General features: G+C 39.1%; 1 protein-coding gene across 1 annotated transcript in view; it reads right to left on the bottom strand.

Moving 5' to 3' along the window:
* Nucleotides 1-19473, bottom strand: part of SLC39A8 (solute carrier family 39 member 8) — a 74400-nt gene that overhangs the window by 44572 nt on the left and 10355 nt on the right. Inside the window, exon 2 of the mRNA XM_001368839.4 lies at nt 2487-2649. Within this exon, the coding sequence (XP_001368876.1) occupies nt 2487-2649 (163 nt within the window). The remainder of the gene's footprint in view (nt 1-2486; nt 2650-19473) is intronic.

Genomic DNA, 19473 nt, shown 5'->3' with positions numbered 1-19473 from the left:
AAAGTCCTAAGGGTAGCACAAAGCCTCCAGAGAGCAGTCTAACAGCTACTCAAGAACCAGATGTTCTAGCACCAGTCTAGAACCAGTCTAGAACTAGTCTTCTCTCTTATGCTCAGTTATTGGATTGCTTCAGACCAACCAGGGCAGAAAAAGAGGATGAGTTAAGAATAAACAAAGATAAAAGGCTAGTGTAAAAATGGAGATTTGAACCCTAGACTTCAATCCCCAGAAGTTCTTGGTACTTCCCAAAATTCCCTATAATCTCACTTGAGTCCTCACCTGAGTATGAGAACACAATTTAGTATTTAAAGGGCTCTCTGCATCCCAAGAGGCTCTCTTCTTCTGCTTCTAAGCACACATGTCTCTCTACCTGGCAGGCAAGATGTAATGAGTAGGTTGTGAATGGGCTAATGTGCCCTAGGCACATGTTTTTCTTATTTTGTATTTCTTTATCCTTGATTTCTAATAATCTTTAAAAACCTCACAAAATATAATGCTTTTTAGTAGAGAAACTAATTTAACTGCTACACTAGGAACCTCAATGTGGAGAAATTTCTAAGAGGCAATAAGTTAGATATTAGCCATGATCTAGAAGAATCAAAAGATCAAAACTGCTGGCTGAATCTAATAAGATGAAATTTAATAGAAGGAAACAAGCATTTGTTAAGCACAAATTCTAACAGTATATTCACTGTCTCTCCTCAAAAGCCTTCAGTGGCTCCCTATTATCTATATTAACTATATTAACTATAGAATAAAATATTAACTCTTCAGCTTGGTATTGAATATGTTCCACAATGGAACTCTGACCTACCCTTCTCAGCTTCATTTCATGGGATTTTCCCCTTCACTCATTCCACATGTCAATCCAACTAGATTCCTAGCTGTCCCATAACTGTATCCAGTTTTTCTCCCATCTCCAGGCATACTGTGCCTGAAGAATACTCCTTTCATGTCTCTTCCAAAAATGCTTTTCTTTCTTTAAGCCCCTCTCAGGTTTCTTTTCTACAGTCTTCTCTGATCTCCTCAGTTGAAAGTAATTTCATTAATTTTTCTTGCATTTATCTGGAACTCTCATTTTGCCCCGATAATTTGTCTTTGTATCAGTCTTACTTGTGAACATGTCCCTATGCCTACACTTATGACCTCCTGAGGTCATGGACTGCGTTGTTGATTTTTTTCTCATATTTACAATCTCAGTTAGCCTTGTCCTTAATTAAATTCACAAGTCAAGTAAACAAGCACCTATGTTCATTTAGAGTCTATATCCTCAACCATATCCCTTTGACCCATGTATTCAAGCAATTGTTTTTCTTCTGCGTTTTTACTTCCACAGTATTTCCTCTGGATAGTAGTTTTTCTTGTAGATTCCTCCAAGTTGTTCAGGATCACTGCATTGCCACTAATGGAGAAGTCTACTATGTGCAAAAAAAGGCAAAAAAATTATACCTGCTTTCCACAGCTCACAATCTACTGAGAGAGAATATGCAAAATACTAATTGCTCGGTGAAGAATAATCAAGGTTTGTTCAATTTCAATGAAATGGTCCTAAATTTGAAATTCTGACCAAAAAAGTCAATAAGTCAGGTGGTAAACTATGAATCAAATAGTTAATATGTATCCTACTCCTAGACAAACCATAAAAATCAATGCTTCTTAAACACAGGAATGCAGTTGCACTTGGTTTCTGAAATGGCACCAACTAAGGCTTCAATCTTCAATAAGTTAAGAGTCATCGATAATGAAGTATGTCATTAACCAAGCCCTGGTCATTCACATTTAGAAGAACTTTTAATTGGGGACAACCAGGTGGCTCAGTGGATGGAGAGCCAGCCCTGGAGACAGAAGATCCTCAGTTTAAAAGAAACTTTCGAAAACATTGTACACAGAGACTGATATACTGTGGTATAATTGGATGTAATGGGCTTCTCCATTAGTGGCAGTGCAGTGATCCTGAACAACTTGGAGGAATCTACGAGAAAAACTACTACCCACATCCAAAGGAAATACTGTGGAAGTAAAAACACAGAAGAAAAACAACTGCTTGAATACATGGGTCGAAGGGATATGGTTGAGGATATAGACTCTAAATGAACATCCTAGTGCAAGCATCAACATGGAAATAGGTTCTGATCAAGGACACATGTAGCACCCAATGAAATTGCACATCAGCTGCTGAAAGGGTGGGTAGAGGGGAGGGGGGAAATAAAGTGATTATTGTAACAAAATTAATTAATTAATTAAAAATAAAAAATAAAAGCTACTTCCTAGCTGTGTGACCCTGGGCAAGTCACCTAAGCCCCATTGCCTAGCCCTTACCACTCTTCTGCCTTGGAACCAATACATAGTATTGATTCTAAGACCAATGTTAAGGGTTTTAAAAAGGAGTCAATACTATAACAGATTAAGTAGAAGACAAGGAAGTAAACAAACTTTAAGCACCATATTTCTGATGGACCCATTACACAAGTGAGTGAATTACATACTTTCTGAAGGCGTTGGTTTGGCTTTGTGCTTCGGGCGGCCATTGCAAGGGTGAAATGTCAGTTGCTGTAAGACCGCAGGACAAATCACCGAGAAGTTAGAACTGGTTATCCGTGTGTCATTTGAGAGCCCATGAATAGAAAAAATCTCTTCAGCAGACAAACACTGCAAAAAATGAAACAAAGCAAAAAAAAATCACACCAATTATAAAAGGAAAAGAATAATTTTATTATGAAAAGATATGGAAAATTTCATCAAAAGGAATTTCATGGATATAATTCTTCTCGATTAATGTTTAAATAATTAATATTTAATATAATTCCTCTATTAATCATAGGCTGCCCTAAAGTTGGTGAGAAGTCTTTCTCTAAAAAACAAGAAATTAGCAAAATGGCCAAATATATAATGAATTAAAAGTGACATTCAGAAAAATGAGACTTCCTCTGTACTCATAAAGGGGCAAGGGGACCCAGGGGATTAGGATAGCACAAAATGAAGAGTTAATCTTTTTTAGAGCCTGGTGAAGCTTCTGGCTTCCTCAGAATAATGTTTTTATATGAATAAAGTAAAATAAACCAAATTATGAAAGAAACCAATATTTAAAATAGTTATCTGAATATATAAAAAACAAGCTGACCCATGCCATATTAAAAACTCCTGCTCTACAGTTTGGAACCATGCCCAAAAGGCTCTAAAATTGTGCATACCCTTTGATCCACCTATACCCCTTCTAGGTTTGTATCCCAAAAAGATTTTTTAAAAGGAAAAAGGACCTATTTATAAAAAAAAAAGTTATATCAGCTCTTTTTTGTGGTAGTAAAGAATTGGAAATTGAGGGAATACCCATCAATTGTGGAATGCCAGAACAAGTTGAAGCATATGATTATAATAGAATGCTATTGTGCTATAAGAGAAAGATGATTTTGGGAAAATCTGGAAAGACTTATATGAACTGATACAAAGTAAAGTGAGCAGAACCAGAACAACACAGTACACAAAGAAAGCAGTATTAAAAAAAAAAACAACCTTACCTTCTACCTTAGAATCAATATTATGTGTAATATTTATTCTTTATTATATAACTTAAAAAAAAATTTTACCTACCATCTTAGAATCACTACCATGTATTGGTTCCAAGGCAGAAGAGCAGTAAGTGCTAGGCAATGATGGATAAGTGACTTGCCCAAGGTCACACAGCTTAGAAGTGTCTGAGTCCAAATTTGAACCCAGGACCTCCCATCTCAAGGTTAGGCTCTCAATCCACTGAGCCATCAAGCTGCCCCTCAGACTACAAGTTTCTTGAGGAAATAAACTATATCTTCCTCTTTTTTTCCCTTTTTATTGATGCTTCTTCCACTCCTCTCACTCTTTGGCAATCTGGCTTCTTATTTCATCACTCACACTCTTCAGTTACCAAAGATCTCTTAACTGATATCTCTAATGATCTTTTCTCCAGCTCTCTTCCTTCTTGATCTTTTTTGCAGCCTTAAATAGTATCTCTACAACCTCCTCCAGGATACTCTCTACTCTGGAGTCTTTAAGAAAACTGTTCTCTCTTGGCTCTCCTTTTACCTATCTTACCACTCCTTCTTACTGACATCCTGCTCCTAGTTATACATATATCCTAAGGTTCTGTCCTAGGTTCTCTTCTCTTCTCTCTTTATCTCTACTCCCTCTCACCATTAGGGTTTCAGGCCCTCATCACCCCCTTGGAGGTGAAATATTCACTTCTTACTGGATCTCCCAACCTCTAGTCTCTCCACTCCAGTCTTTCCTCCATATATGTAAGTCATTTGACCAGGTCTGAACACATCATGTCCCTTCCTAATAAACACAACTGGCTAATCACCTCTTCAAGTCAATTAAAATGCTTTATGACTAGAGGAATTCCATGTGAACTGGAACAACCTCCAGGAATTGATGCAAAGTGAAAGGAGGAGAACCAGGAGAATATTGTATACAGAGACTGTTACATTGCAGCACAATCAAATGTAATGGACTTCTCTACTAGCAACAATGCAATGGTCTAGGACAATTCTGAGGGACTTATGAGAAAGAACACTGTCCACATTCAGAGAAAGAACTGTGGGAGTAGAAATACAGAAGAAAAACAACTGCTTGATCACATGAGTAGATGGGGATATGACTTGGGATATAGACTCTAAACAATCACCCTAGTGCAAATATCAATAATATGGAAATAAATAGATCTTGATCAATGACACATGTAAAACCCAGTGAAATTGCAGGAGGGGGTAGGGGAAGGGGAGAGAAAAAAACATGATTCTTGTAACCAAGGAAAAATATTCTAAATTAACTAATTAAATAAAAATAAAATAAAAAAATAAAGTGCTTCACAATTGATCCCATGCTGTCTTTCTAGCCTCTTGACATATTAATTGCCTCCAGGTGCTCTGCAGACCAGCCATATTGGCATTCCCATTTTTCACACGGGCTGTTTCACTCACCATTTCTGTGCCCTTGTTCTGGATATACCTGTGTTTGGCATATACATTCTCTTCACCTCAGCTTCTGGGAATCTCTAATTTCCTTCAAGATTCAGCTCAAAAATAATTTTCTGTACGAGGCTTTTCCTGGTTCTCCCATGTTGCTAGGGTCTTTCCCCTCCTACCTTCTATCTACTCTATGGATTTTGTATATGCTTTATGTCTCCCCCAGTGATTGAATCAATATCCTCCAGCCTTCCTTTCCTTCCCATATGTGTTAAGCTAATTCTTTCGGCTCAGGCTTTTCACTGGACTCACTAGTTGTCTCAAACCATAGTAATGAGGTTTTTTTGGTCACTTAAGAGCATACAAATTCCAGGTAGTGGAATCAGACTTGGAGTTAAATGCATGGTCTATGCTAACATTAAGTAAAACTTTTTGTTAACTGTTAACTTTTTGTTAACTTACATTAACCAATATCACTCAAGGGATGGACCTAAGTCAGCCCAGCCTGTAACACCTCTGTGAGACCATAAGCTCCCTGAGGGGCAGGCACTGGGGAAGCTTCCACTTATCAGGCACTTGGTCTATGGGTGTGTTTCAAGAAATGGATGCTGGGAGGAGGCAGGAAACTAGGGCATGAGCAAGATGAACTAACCAGCTGCTGAGATCCTTTCCCAGCCCTTATCTAGGATCCTAATGTATAGCTTTACAAATTGGAAAGTAATTAAATGATGAAAATAATGTGCACAACTAACACTTGTTTGGTCAACTATAAACACTGTCAAGGCAGCATTTAGACAAGACAGAGCTCAGCCAATAGATTGTCTTTTATATATCCCCATTAATTAAATAATCCTACAACTTCTCTGGTGTGTATATTTCATTTAGACTTAGAGGAAAATTAAGCATATTGCTGTAGTTTCTTTGACATAACTCAGAAACCATGGAGTATTTTTAAAAAACACCCACTTAAATAGTGTTATTAAGGAATACTTATATAAGCATTTTAGGGAGCAACAAAAGAAATCTTCACTTGGCTAAGCTGATTATCATGGAGTATTGGTGGTTGGGGTATTTTACCTAAGGAAGCTGGATCTCCCTTCATTAAGAGATCCTTTAAATTGGAAATCTCAGACTTCAGTAATAGCAATGAGCTCTAGAGGAGATGGTCCTACTCACACATGAAATTATCTCATATATTATACATGTATCTCTACCCAGATGGTTTCCTGGGTAAAGTAGAAACTCCCTAAGAACAGGGATTTTGTCATTTTTGCCTCTGTATCACTAGCACTTAGCAAAGTGCCTGGAACTGGTGCTTAATGTCATTGACTGTTCGTTTTAGTAAGAGACCGGAAAGCCTCTGGTTGAAATGAACTAATAGATGTAATGTGCTTAGCACAGTACCTGGCACCTAGTAAGCACCATATAAATCTTAGCTGTGATTATTATTGTTCTTACTATAATTATTATGACTCAAGAGAACAGTACTGGTTATTAAGAGATAGGTAAGCAAAGAAACCAGGAATACACAGGCAATAAAGTAGCTTGGTGGGAAAGAGTGCTAGACTTGGAGCCAGGAAAACCTGAGTTCAAATCTTGCCTCAGATATTTATTGCCTGAGATTCCTGGAAGTAGACACAACCCATGTAGGCTTTAGTTTCCTCATCTGCAAAATGGGGATAAGACCATCTACCTCACAGGGTTGTGAAGATTAAATGAGATAACATATTCAGAACTTTTAAATCCTAAAAGAACTAAATACTAAGTAGCAATAGTAGTAGTATTTATTATTTATATATGCCAGGCACTATGTTACATCCTACTGATACAAGAAAGAACAAAAGATAATTTCTGCCCACAAGAAGTTCACAATCTAATGGAGGAGAAAACTGATAGGTACAAACAAGCAATATACAGGATAATTGGGAAATAATCAAGAGACACTAATATCAAGCGGGAATGAGAAAGGATTCCCACAGAAGACAAGCTGGGACTTAAAGGAAACCAAGCATGTGCTCTGAATACATGGTTAGGTGTCTATTATAAATCAGAGCATGGGTTACTAGAACAGTTACTGATCCAACCCCATCAGATTTGGGGTTCTTTGAAATGCAACATTCAAAGGCTTTCTAAAGTATTTCCATTTCACACAGATTGGGGAGAAACTAATTTGGCAGCCAAGCAAAATCAGCTTCCTGGCAGTATAACTTCTAAGTCAGAATTCATCATGACTCCTTAAGTCCAAGGTTTGGCCAGTTAGCCCACAGTGTGCTACTGGTTGACTCTGGGCACACACAGGTATGGCACCATCAAGAAGTATTTATTCATCTCCTCCTATTTGCCAGGCACTAAATGCTAGGTGAGAAGGACAAAGACTAAAATGAAAGTCCCTGTCCTAGAGGAGTTTATGTTGCAGTAAGGGATAAAAGGGGGTGGATACAACACCAAGAGACAATGATCATCAGGGAAAAGTTTTGATCTAGGTAGCCTAGGAGTGGTGAGTGAAATTACATGATTAGCACAATCTCTTTTCACAAGGAAGGCTCTTAATCAATATTTGTTGATTGGCAGTCTGCCTTTATAAGCTAAGGCACTTGTCCCAGGGTCAACACCATCTTCCATAACTAAGAGGAGAATAAGAAGTAAGGCCTATGTTGCTACATCATAATTTTTTTAAACCATTATCTTTTGTCTGAGAATCAAATATCAGTTCCAAAGCATTAGTAGTAAAGGCTTGGCAATTGGGTTTAAGTGACTTGCCCAGGATCACACAGCTAAGAAATATCTAAGGACAGACTAGAACTCGGGATTTGCCATTTCCAGTCCTGGTTCTCTATCCACTAAACCAATTTGTTGCCCCTTGCATCCTGCTTGAAAAGAAATCTCTTTGCCAAAAATGGGCTACAACCTAAGATCTAAAATATTCATTTGCATTGGCATTTTCACTGTAAAGGAAACCACAGGCAATAAAATGTCACTTTGCTACTCTCTTGTCAGCCAAGGACAGTGAGAAGACAGAAGGCAGTTTAAAAAATATTTTTAAAGGCCTGATGATGGAATGTGAGTCTAACAGTGACAACTTAACTCCATAATGTGGCAGCAGCAGGTACAATAAAGAATTCATGACAGGTAGAGCGATGTAAAATGGAGATTTGAACCCTAGGCATCAATCCCCAGAAGTCCTTAGTATTTCCCAGAATTCCCTATAATCTCATCTGAGTCTCCACCTGCGCGAGATCACAATGAGTATTTAACTGGCTCTCTCTCAGCATTTGCAAGGATGTAGTGAGTAAACTGAGCTCAGGGGTTTTGAATGGGCTAATCAGCCCTAAGCACGTGGTTTTCTTATTTTGTATTTCTTTATTCCTTGATTTCTAATAATCCTTAATAAACCTCATAAAATATAATAGTTCTATTACTAGAGACTAAATTTAATTTTTACAGTAAACAGTGAGTTTCTCCTGAAAGAAGTGCCCAAAGAGTCCTCCTGAGAGCTCCACTTCTGTTCAACTAAAACAGTTCAGAATTTCACCATGTCATCAGCCATGTTTGTAATTAAATTTTACATTATGTTTCCCTGCCGCAGGACCACTCATTGCAGCTAGAGGGTGGCAGGGTGGGAGGGTAAGGAATTAATATTCTGAACCAATGTATAAATAATGTATAGCTATACAAAGTGGAAAGTAATTAAATGATGAAAATAATGTGCACAACTAACACTTGTTTGGTCAACTATAAACACTGTCAAAGCAGCATTTAGACAAGATAGAGCTCATTAAGATCTAGCACTACAAAGAATACCTGCCCTGGAAAAGCTCGTGATTGGTTGGAGCAAAAAATTAAATGAGAGCAGCTAGATAGTGCAATGGATAGAGCTCAGGACTAAAGTCAGGAAGATCCATCTTCCTGAGTTCAATTCTGGCCTTGAACACTTTCTAAGTTGCATGACCCTGGGCAAGTCACTTTTACCATTTTTGTCTTCGTTTCCTCATCTATAAAATGAACTCATCACAAAGTAAGATCTGACTTAAAATGACTGAACAACAACAAAAAAAAATTCAAAATTCAGAAAAAGGAATTTTTGAGGAGACGACAGCAACTAGATTGTTAGAGGCTTCCTGTAGGAGACATTTGGAGTCTCATATCTGCTTCCAAATTAAATCTGTTGCAATGTGTTCTATTTGTTAAAAAAAAGAAAATCTAAGTCTCACACAGATACACAGCTGGAAAAGGGAGAAGTATTCTATGGGCAAATCATGTCTTAGCATTATTACGGAAATAACTTTGGCCTTATGGACTCTCTGAAAGGGTCTCCAGAGACCACAATCTGAGAACCACTGGAAGGCCCAGAGGACAGAGTACTGGCCTCACACTCACCAAGATCTGGGTCTAAGTCCCACCCCTTAACCTACAAATTAATTATTTTAAAAAAAAAAGGTTTCCTCTTTTAGGAATTTTTTAAACTATTGAAATTACAGGCCTAGTCCCTATTCCAATGATGATCAAAATGAAAGCAGATATATCTTCATATTTGGGTGTTTAGATATTAGATGGAATGGCTTAGAAAAGTTTCTAGACGATATTTTCTCCCAGAGTTTAACTGGCATCAATATTATTATTTTGCTGCTTGCTAATTGAGATCTCTTAAGTTTCACTTTGCCAGAGAATTTTGTGTTTTATTTAACAATGGCTTTAAGATGTAGAAGTTTGGATAGATTGTTTATTACTAATTAACAGAAATAATTCTGAACCTTTCTCTCCAAGGAGACCTGCTTGTATATTAGTAATTTTTCTTTGACAGACAGAATACATGGTTGGAGAAATAAAGTAAGCAAATGGAGATGCATAAGAGAAACGAAGACTGGAGGTGTCACCTACATGGAGATGATAATTGAACTCTTGGGAACTGATGCAACCACCAAGAAAGAAGAGAAAAAGGCGCAGAACAGACTCCTGGAATATACTCACTTATAAGGGTGAGGAAAGGATGATGTTCATGCAAAGAAGAATGAGTTGCCAGAGAAGAGAACCAAGATAAAGCTATAGGTAGGATATAGACAAAGGGAAGAGAATTTCGCCCATGTTATCAAATGCTATGAAAGATTTGGAAGAATAAGGACTAAGTAGAAGCTTTGGAATTGGCAGTTCATAAATCAATGGTCGCCATAGAAGCCTAAAGAGATTAAATAACTTGCTTATGATCACTGAATAATAAAAAGAGGCAGAATTTGAACTTAGGCTTTAGGACTATAAGTTCAGTAGTCTCTTCAGTCCTCCAAATTAACCAATAAATGAATAATTATCTGCATTCAAAGATCACCAACACTAGTTTCTGGAGTTCTATTCCAATATGCAATGAGATCCATTAGAAACTAAATTTGACTCAACAAATGTGTACTGAGACCCTATTATATTCAAAGCATTGTCCTGTCACTGGCCTACATGCTTTTCCATGAATAAGAAACTTCATCTCTCACCTCTGGGCACTTTCTCTGGTTGTTCCCCAAGCCTCTCTCCTCAGCTCCATCTTCTGCCTTCCCTAGATTTCTTTAAGGCCCACCTAAGGGGAAGTCTTTCCTGACCACTAGTGGTTTCCTTCTCTGAATTATGTCCTCTATAGAACTTGTTTGTGGGGACAGCTGGGATAGAGAGCCAGACCTAGAAATGGGAGGTCCTAGGTTCAAATCTGGTCTCAGATATTTCCTAGCTGTGTGACCCTGGGCAAGTCACCTAACTCCCATTGCCTAGCCCTTACCACTCTTCTGCCTTGGAGGCAATACACAGTATTGATTCCAAGATGGAAGGTAAGGGTTTAAATTTTTTTTAAAAAAAATAAAAAAAAACTCATTTGTACACAGTTCCTTGCTTGTGGTTCAAATCTGGCCTCAGACATTTCCCAGCTGTGTGACCCTGGGCAAATCACTTGACTCCCATTGCCTAGCCCTTACCACTCTTCTGCCTTGGAGTCAATACACAGTATTGACTCCAAGACAGAAGGTAAGGGTTTATAAAAAAAAAAAAAAAAGAATACTAGTCCTTCTTGTACAAGAATATTCATAGCTGCGGTCTTTGTGGTGGCAAAAAAAATAGACAATGAGGGAATGCCCTTCAATTGGGGAATGGCTGAACAAATTGTGGTATATGTTGGTGATGGAATACTATTGTGCTCAAAGGAATAATAAAGTGGAGGAATTCCATGGGGACTGTAATACACTGTGGCACAACTGAATGTAATGGACTTCTCTACTAGCAGCAATGCAATGATCCAGGATAATTCTGAGGGACTTATGAGAAAGAACACTATCCACATTCTGAGCAAGAACTGTAGGAGTAGAAACAGAAAAAAAACAATTGCTTGACTACAAGTGTCAATAGGGGTATGATTGGGGTTATAAACACTAAATGATCACCCTAGTGCAAATATCAATATGGAAATAGGTCTTGACCAATGGCACATGTAAAACCCAGTGGAACTGTGCATCAGATATGGGAGGGTATGGGGGGGGGGGGAAGAACATGATTTTTGTAATCCTGGAAAAATGCTCTAAATTAATCAATTAAATAAAGTTTTTTAAAAAGAATATTAGTCCTTGTAACTTCCACCACTTGCTGGACACCAAGTATGGGCCAATGGGGGTGGAACACAAAGTAATATGGAGACAGAAGATAAAATGTTGCATATAGAAAAAAATTACTTGGCCAGTGTCACTTGGATATATATAGCAGGACCAGGATTTGAACCCTCCTCCTCAGACTCCAATTCAATATTGTTAGTTGAATTCACAAGGAAGAACAAGCAATTGTAATGTGTGAAAAGTAGGAAGTCTAAAAAGACATCCTAATTAAGATAAAAACAGGGAAGGCTAAAATAATTGGAACAAATTTTGCTGTAACTCAGCCCACTCCAGAATACTCATCTTGCCTGATTTATTAGAAATTGTTCAGAGAAGGAGATTTGTGATTACAGGATAACAGGTGAAAACAGTTCTAGGAATTCTAGTGCTAACAATATTCAAATCATTTACCAGAGTTGTAAAACAAGCCCTGTTCCTTGGGATTCCCAGAGTCAAAATGGTTTTCATTATTGTTTATTCTATGATCCTTTCCTAGAATCATCAAAGTGCTATCCCCCAGTGTAATAAAGGAGATAATAGAGATAGAGATACTTGTGAGGGTGTCTATTGATCAATGCTAGATGGCTAATGGACCAGGGTTTTTTCCTACCCTCCACCCTTCACCTCCCAGTTTCCTCCTTCTCCCTCCCCCTTCTTCTTTAAGTCACTCAGTGTGAATTATGAGATTTAGAGAAGATACTCTTTCCTCTTGATTTCTCAAGTAAGGGGTTTATTTGAGGAAGACAGGAAAGGATGGAGGATTAGGTAAGAGGGATGGGGTATTCCCTAGACTATACAAGGAGCCTTAGTTTGGATGATATTGGGGAAATAGTAGTTCTGTCACTAGCATGGACAGAGAGTTTGGAGGACAAATATTTTTCTTCTTTCTTCTTTTAACCAGACAGACAAATATCAGTCAGTCAGAAAAAGCTTCGGGGTCTTCACCATCAGCCACAAACAGCTAAAATTTAGTCCAAAACCCAGAAACCCCAGCTTCTTCACCACTCAGTCAGAAGCCAAAAAGGTCTCTCACTGCCTAGGTCAGAAGTAAGTTCAGCCTAGTTCAGCTGCTGGCTTGGCTCCAGCTGTTTTTTCTGGGACCATTCCAAATGGAATGTTACCTTTTGATTGACAGCTCTTCTGTCCTCAGCTTTCTATCTTACATTCATGTAAATTCTCTTCCACACCAGGCTGCCATGAGAGAAAGTAGGAAGCCACCTGATTTTGCTTCCTCAATGTTACCTGCTTCCTTTGGAATATGTTCAACTCTATGGCAAAGATTGTTTATCCTTGACATCTGAAACAATAGGATTATCTCTAAAAACAATGAAGGAGTGGTGATTTTTAACACGAAAAGCTAACAATCTGATCAGCTATGTGTCACCTGAAGGTCAGTCTGCCCATGTCTGAAAAAGCTCAGCACCCAAAAATCAGTCACTAGATGATGGTGATGATCTTATCATTATATTTTTAAACCACCTTCTGTTTCAGTATTGGTTCTAAGACAGAAGAATGGCAAGGACTAGGCAATTGGGGTTGGGGTTAAATGACTTTCCCCAGAGTCACACAGTTAGGAAGCAGAACTTCTTTGAACCTAGGTCCTCCTGAATCCAGGCCTGATGCTCTATCCAATGTGCTACCGAGCCCCATTCTTTTAAACAATCTACTAAAGTAGTGGGATTGCAATCTGCATCGATAAAGAAAGTACCTACATGAGTCAAAATAAAGCATAGGTATTTGAAGTATCAAGATAATACTAATTATCAAAAAGGTTCTAATGTGGAATGCTGGGTGCCATGGGAAAAGTCTAAGTCTGAATCCTTAGAGAACAATCCTTGACCTTTCTGCAGAATTAAGCACAATGGGCAAACGTCCGTCTGGATCCACTCTCTTCCTTCTTTGCTTTTATGACACCATTTTCTTATAGTTCTATGCTTCCTTACCTCTAAAATCACTCCTTCTTGGTCTCTTTTATAGTTTCATCCCCATCTTCCTGCCCCCTAAATGGGGGATTGTTCCTAAATTCTGTTCTTACTTTACACTGTCTCCACTAGGGATCTCTTCTACTCTCATAGATTCAATTATTACCTCCATGAAAATGAGCCCCAAATCCATATATCTAGCTTTAATCTGTCCTCTAAGCTCCAGTTCCAAATGCCTTAGTTTTCTGCTGGATAGCTCCACCAGGATTAAGAAGCAACCCTGATCAGTGGATGGAAAGCAGGCTGGGTATATTTGGGATCAAGTCTCATCTCTAAAGCATGCCAGTTGTTGATCACTGGTAAATCTCAGTGCTGGAGGCAACTCTCTAAGGCCATAAATAGCAGAAGAGGTACTGGCCTGAATCAGTAGAGGAAACTTCCTATGCCAGAGGTTCCTTCTATGCCAATGATATCACCGGTCTAATACCTATCCCAATCTCTACCTGGATGTCCCATAGACATCCCTAACCTGAAATAATCATATTAGAACTCCTGAGCTCAATCAATCCATCAATATGAGCCTACAATTTGTATACCACTATGCTCTACTCTTTTTAAATTTTTTTTTCTAGATTACACATTGATAAAATTTTCAATAATTGTTTTCTGATTTTTGCAATCCGTGTCCTCTCCCTTCCCCAAAACAGCAGGTAACATGATAGATGTTGTATATTATTATACAGTACATATTTCCAGGTTCTTCATGTTGTGAAAGAATGCACATGTAGCTTACACTAGAGAAAAATTCATGGAAAAAATAAAGTGAAGAATCCATGTCCTACTCTCATTCTCATTTGTAAAGTGTCACTATGATGAAACTATAGGACTTGAGTGCTTGGCTATAGCCTTTATTCCCTTTGCTTTGGGTTCTCCCTTAGTAAAATCCATGATTGGGACTTTATAAGGGACAGAGAAACCAGTTGGAAGGACTGGGTGTGAAAATACTAGTAAGGCACTCTGCAAACAAAAAAATGTCTATAAAAATGTTGGCGATTATTATCATCATTATTATTACTACTGCTATTATTGCTATAAAACAAAGTTCCCTTCCACAAACTTCTCCCTGCTCTTGATCTCAACCAATCCAACCCACAAAAACCTAGTACATTTCTTTTCAAGAGGAAAAAATAAAACCTTAAGACCCTTAAGTCTTAAATTCACTTGGCTCCTGAAACAGGTATTTGAGGATCACTTGGGGAAAATGTGAACTACTCCCGGGTGGATGAAAAGTGGGCCTACAATTATCTGTAATTTAAAATAGTAAAACTATCTGAAGCCAACTTACAGCACTTTCTCATATTGCTCTGGGTCTAGAGGGAGCCTCATTGTTTCTAAACCTCTTGTTTCTAAAACAGTTGAGTTGTAAGTGATCCCAATGTTAAATGTTTGCTCTGAGGCATTTGCAAAGTCACTTGAGCAGAGCCCATTCTGGATGGTGTCAAACTTACAAACTCTTATTCTCCTAATGCCTTAAGAGTCTCTCATTGCAGTTGCTTTACCTTTCCCCAGGGAGCAGAACTCCTTCTCAACTTTAGCCCTAGTTTCTAATTGCTGTCTGTATTCCTTCTTCTCAAAGAGAAAATGGTTCTTGCTAGCACAGAAGGTTCCAAAGCATGCCTGTTTTACATTTTAAAAATCAAACCACATAATACAAATTGTATTTAACAAAGAAATCTAGTCTACCAGACTGTGAGGGTGGATGTGACCTTCAAGTCTAGTGCCCTCATTTACAAGTGAAAAGACTTAGACACACAAATGTGAAGTAGTCTGACCCAGGGTCCAAAACTAACTTGTAATTATCAAGACTTAAAAGGGCTCCTGGTCCCTAGTCCAGTGGACGTTCCAAGATCCCATACTGCCCCCTCAATCAAGGATCTTAAAGATGTGGAAACAATTCTGTTAATCTCTTACCAACCTTCATTCCCCACCTCCCAAAACAACCACATTCCCTATAGCAATGTCTTATAAAGTAGCTATAACCAGGAATGTGCCTACAGAAAGCACAGTAACTACTTCCACCTAGATGCTATTCTCCAAAACTCCTGAGAAAAGAAAAATATATATCCTGTTATCTGGGTTTAGCCCAAGATTGCTGCTATCTCAGCTGTAACTCTTTCCTAATAAGATTCCTCTTTCCAGCCTTTCCTGATATTTTCTGCATTTATCTCCTTACTAAACATAAAAACCAGATGCTGCCCTGTCAAAAAGGAAGCATGGGAGGGAGCTAGAGAGAACAAAAGATAGAGAGCTGGACCCAGATTCAGAAAGACTTGTACCCAGATTCTGATTTTGACACTTACTAGTAGTGTTAACCCTAAGCAGGTCACTTAACTTCTGTCTGCCTCTGTTTCCTCATCTGTAAAATGGAGATAATAAGGGCACTTACCTCTCAAGGTTGTTTCAAGGATCAAATTAAGGTTTAAGTCCTCTGTAAATCCTAAAGCACTACATAAATGCTAGCAATTATTATTTTATCAATTTGCCAATGTCTGACTGAGAAAGACAAGATATTTGGGAACAGCTCTTCTAGAATGAAGGTGAGAAACAAGCTAAGAGACTGCTTGGTTAAATACCTGTCCAGGGCAGAAGCCTCAAAATTTAGAGGCTAAAAGGAGAAAATTGTAGTTCTGCCTTTCCTGAAGATAAGTACTAGGTACTAGATCTGTGTTTTCACTGGTAGGTTCAGGGAAGGTAACACCTTTAACCAATCCAAATTGGCATCTTCTCTGTGATTTATATCTAAAGTGGCCTTCCAAGAGCACTGAGATAGATGGTAAAGGCTTTGCTAGGGCGAATTCACCCAACCAACAGATATCAAAGGTAGAACTAGAACCCAGGACCATTCAGCTTCAAGGCTAACCACATTGCCTCTCTTTCTGAGGAATACTGAAGAGAAAGGATAACTTAACCAATGGGTCTTTTTGTTTAACCAGATAGAAAGAAAATCAAGTCAGGTTACAAATTCCTGTTTTCTAGGATTTGAAATTTCATTTTAGAAACCTACTACACATAAATAGCAAAGACTTCTTAATTCAAAGTCAAAACAGGGAGTAAAATATAAAACTTAACTAGTTATAATTTGTCAAAACAAAGGCAACAGATCTCCACTTCAATGGACTCTGAAACACACCTCCTTCAATGGACTCTGAAACACACCTCCCCTAGCAGATGTCTCTGGGTATCTAACATCGGTGGCCATGGCCAATGTGTTGATCTGCATTGACTCCTCCTCCCTGCCTATGACTAAGCCTTACCAGTCATCATCACATCCTATGATTGTGCCTGCTTATGGATAAGAATGGTAATAATGGAGGCATGAGAGGTAGATGAAGAATAGTGCTGTATCCTCCCCACATTTCATGTCCTTCAAACATCCCTTTCTCCCTCCAGGAGCTTCTGGACTAGCCAGGGCATAAATAACAAGTAGTAAGAAGATGAAACTAAAAAAATAGGGATGGTCATAGAGATTTTAAAATCATCATCCATCAAAATGATCATGGTACCCAATGAGTTGGATTGCTAAATTTTAGGAAAGATAGAGACAAGAGAGTTCAGAACAGAGACTAGGGATTAGAATCTCACTGTGGGAGAGGAGGGAGAGAGATGTATAAAAAGGAGCTGCAACTACAGGTGAAGCCTAAGGCAGCAGCCTCCATCTCCAAACATGGCAAAGGAAGAAAAGTATGGGAGATTATGAAATATAAGCTAAAGACAAACACCCTGAAGGTCCTTCCTACCCCATGACTATCTACAATAGGGTCGGGATACTCCAGAACCAGTCTCTAACCCCATGATGGCAAACCTATGACACTCGTGTCACTGCTGGCACACATAGACATTTTCAATGACATGTGGCCTCAGTGCACCTCAGGGCCCAGGAGCTGCCCAGGGAGCTGAGAGTCCACAGCCACAACCATGACCCAGCAAAGCCTGGGAGGCCGGGAGGGGCTGCTCCATGAGGGAGTGGGGGGCAAGTGGCAAGCAGCTTACACCAGGCAGCTGGGGGGCAGGGGGCTCTCGCAGGGGTGGGGAGGAGGAGCACAGGTGCAGAAAGAGCACGCATGGGCATGCAGGCTGGCAGCTGGCAGCCACTGCTCTTGCATAACCCCCAGGCCAGTTGGATGGGGAGGAATAGGGAGGGGTGGGGCCGGGTCATTGGAAGACTGGGTGGGGCTCTGGCCCATGTGCAAAGAAGGAGTGTCTGGAACCAATTACCAGACACTTTTAGCACCCTGAAAAATATAGCAATGGCTTTATTCGCAATTTTTTCTTCTACATACTTTTGTGAGACCTTATTCTCAGCATTAAATAATATCAAAACCAACAAAAGAAACAGATTGACAGATGAAATTAGTAGCGCTTGCTTGGGCTTGAAGTGTACAAAAATACCAACCTTCAATTGAAGATTTAGACAATGAAATACAGCAACAAAAAAAGTCACTAATAGGCATGTTAGTTAAAGAATTCCCCCTCCCCCTCACTTGTCTTAGTTCATGACACCCCATACAAGTTAAATAATATCAAGACCAACAAAAAAAACCAACTGACAGATGAACAAAGAAGTCACTAAGCAGGTAAGTTAAATAATTCGTTTTTGGTTTATTAAATACAGCTATATATTACAATTGGGGTGTATGGGGTACTCAGGGAGGGGTAGTATCTCTGGTATGGAGGGCTTGTCATGCCCTTCTAGGGCAGCTCTCCAGCCACTGACCCTCACCTGACACCCAGCTCTCACTTGTGGCTCCCAGAAGCTGCTAGCATGTGGCAGCAGCCACACCTCGGGCAATGGCTTCAACAGGCCGGCCAAACCTTGTGAGGGTAGCCATCGGGTCATCAACCCCTGGTGAACCAGGGCTTTGCTCACCCAGCATATGAAGACTGCTTCGACCTAACAGATGGAAGAAACCAATGAGAAGGTTCAACGGTTGAGATGGCAATGCAGCAAAGCACTGTGGAGTGCTTCGGGCATGTTGGAGCACAAAAGACAACAGGGCCATCCAATGCAGCTGAGGAAGTCTCCAGGTGTAACGACTTTTCGTGCCACTGGACCCAGGCTTCCAATGCCGAGAGAGTGGGACTGTCTCTGTGCCTCGACTTTTCCACTTAAATCTCCTTCACACACAAGTGTCTTTGTGCACTCATCTATCATAGATGAAAATGCACAAAGACAATCGTCATCCTCGGTTACCGAGAGACTACTACTATATTACAATTATACATTTTTGTTATTTAAACTAGAAATATAGTGAAATTATGATTTTTTTCTTGAAGTGGCACACTACCTGAGTTACTCAGTTTTTTGGCAAATTCTGACACACCAAGCTCAAAAGGTTGTCCATCACTGCTATAGCCTGATCCACCCTTCCAGAATCCTAGACAGGGATTGATATACAAATTTTGGAGTGATCAGGTCCAATAGAGCTAGTAATGGGGCCTGTGATAGTTAATAAAAATCACTAAGAGAAAGTATAAAAAGAAGAGAGTTTAATGCTAGGAAGACACTATTCTTAGAGTCGGGCATTAGCAGATCCAAAAAAGATCATTAAAGAAACAGACAGGGAGAACCAAATGGAGACAATGTTACCAAAAAAGACAAAGAAGGAGGCAGGTAGGTGATTCAGTCACCTGAAAGATAGGACTAGAGATGGAAGGTCCTGAATTCAAATCTGACCTTAGATACTTCTTAGCTTTATGACCCTGCACAAGTCACTTAACCCTCATTGCCTAGATCTTGCCACTCTTCTGTCTTGAAACCAATAATTAGTATATATGTGTTAAAAAAAATAAACAATCACAACATTTCTTAACCCTTATGAGAATAGACTCAGTTAAATGGTTGGATCAGAAACCAAGGGTTAGAGAAAATACAAATATACAATGAGAATATATTTAGGAGAGATACTCGATAGATTGAATAAATAACAGATTCAAGTAATA

Source organism: Monodelphis domestica, chromosome 6 (assembly GCF_027887165.1).
Source record: "Monodelphis domestica isolate mMonDom1 chromosome 6, mMonDom1.pri, whole genome shotgun sequence".
Taxonomy (NCBI): Eukaryota; Metazoa; Chordata; class Mammalia; order Didelphimorphia; family Didelphidae; genus Monodelphis; species Monodelphis domestica.
The sequence above is the reverse complement of the archived record's forward strand: the minus strand, read 5'-3'. Positions and strand labels throughout refer to the sequence as shown.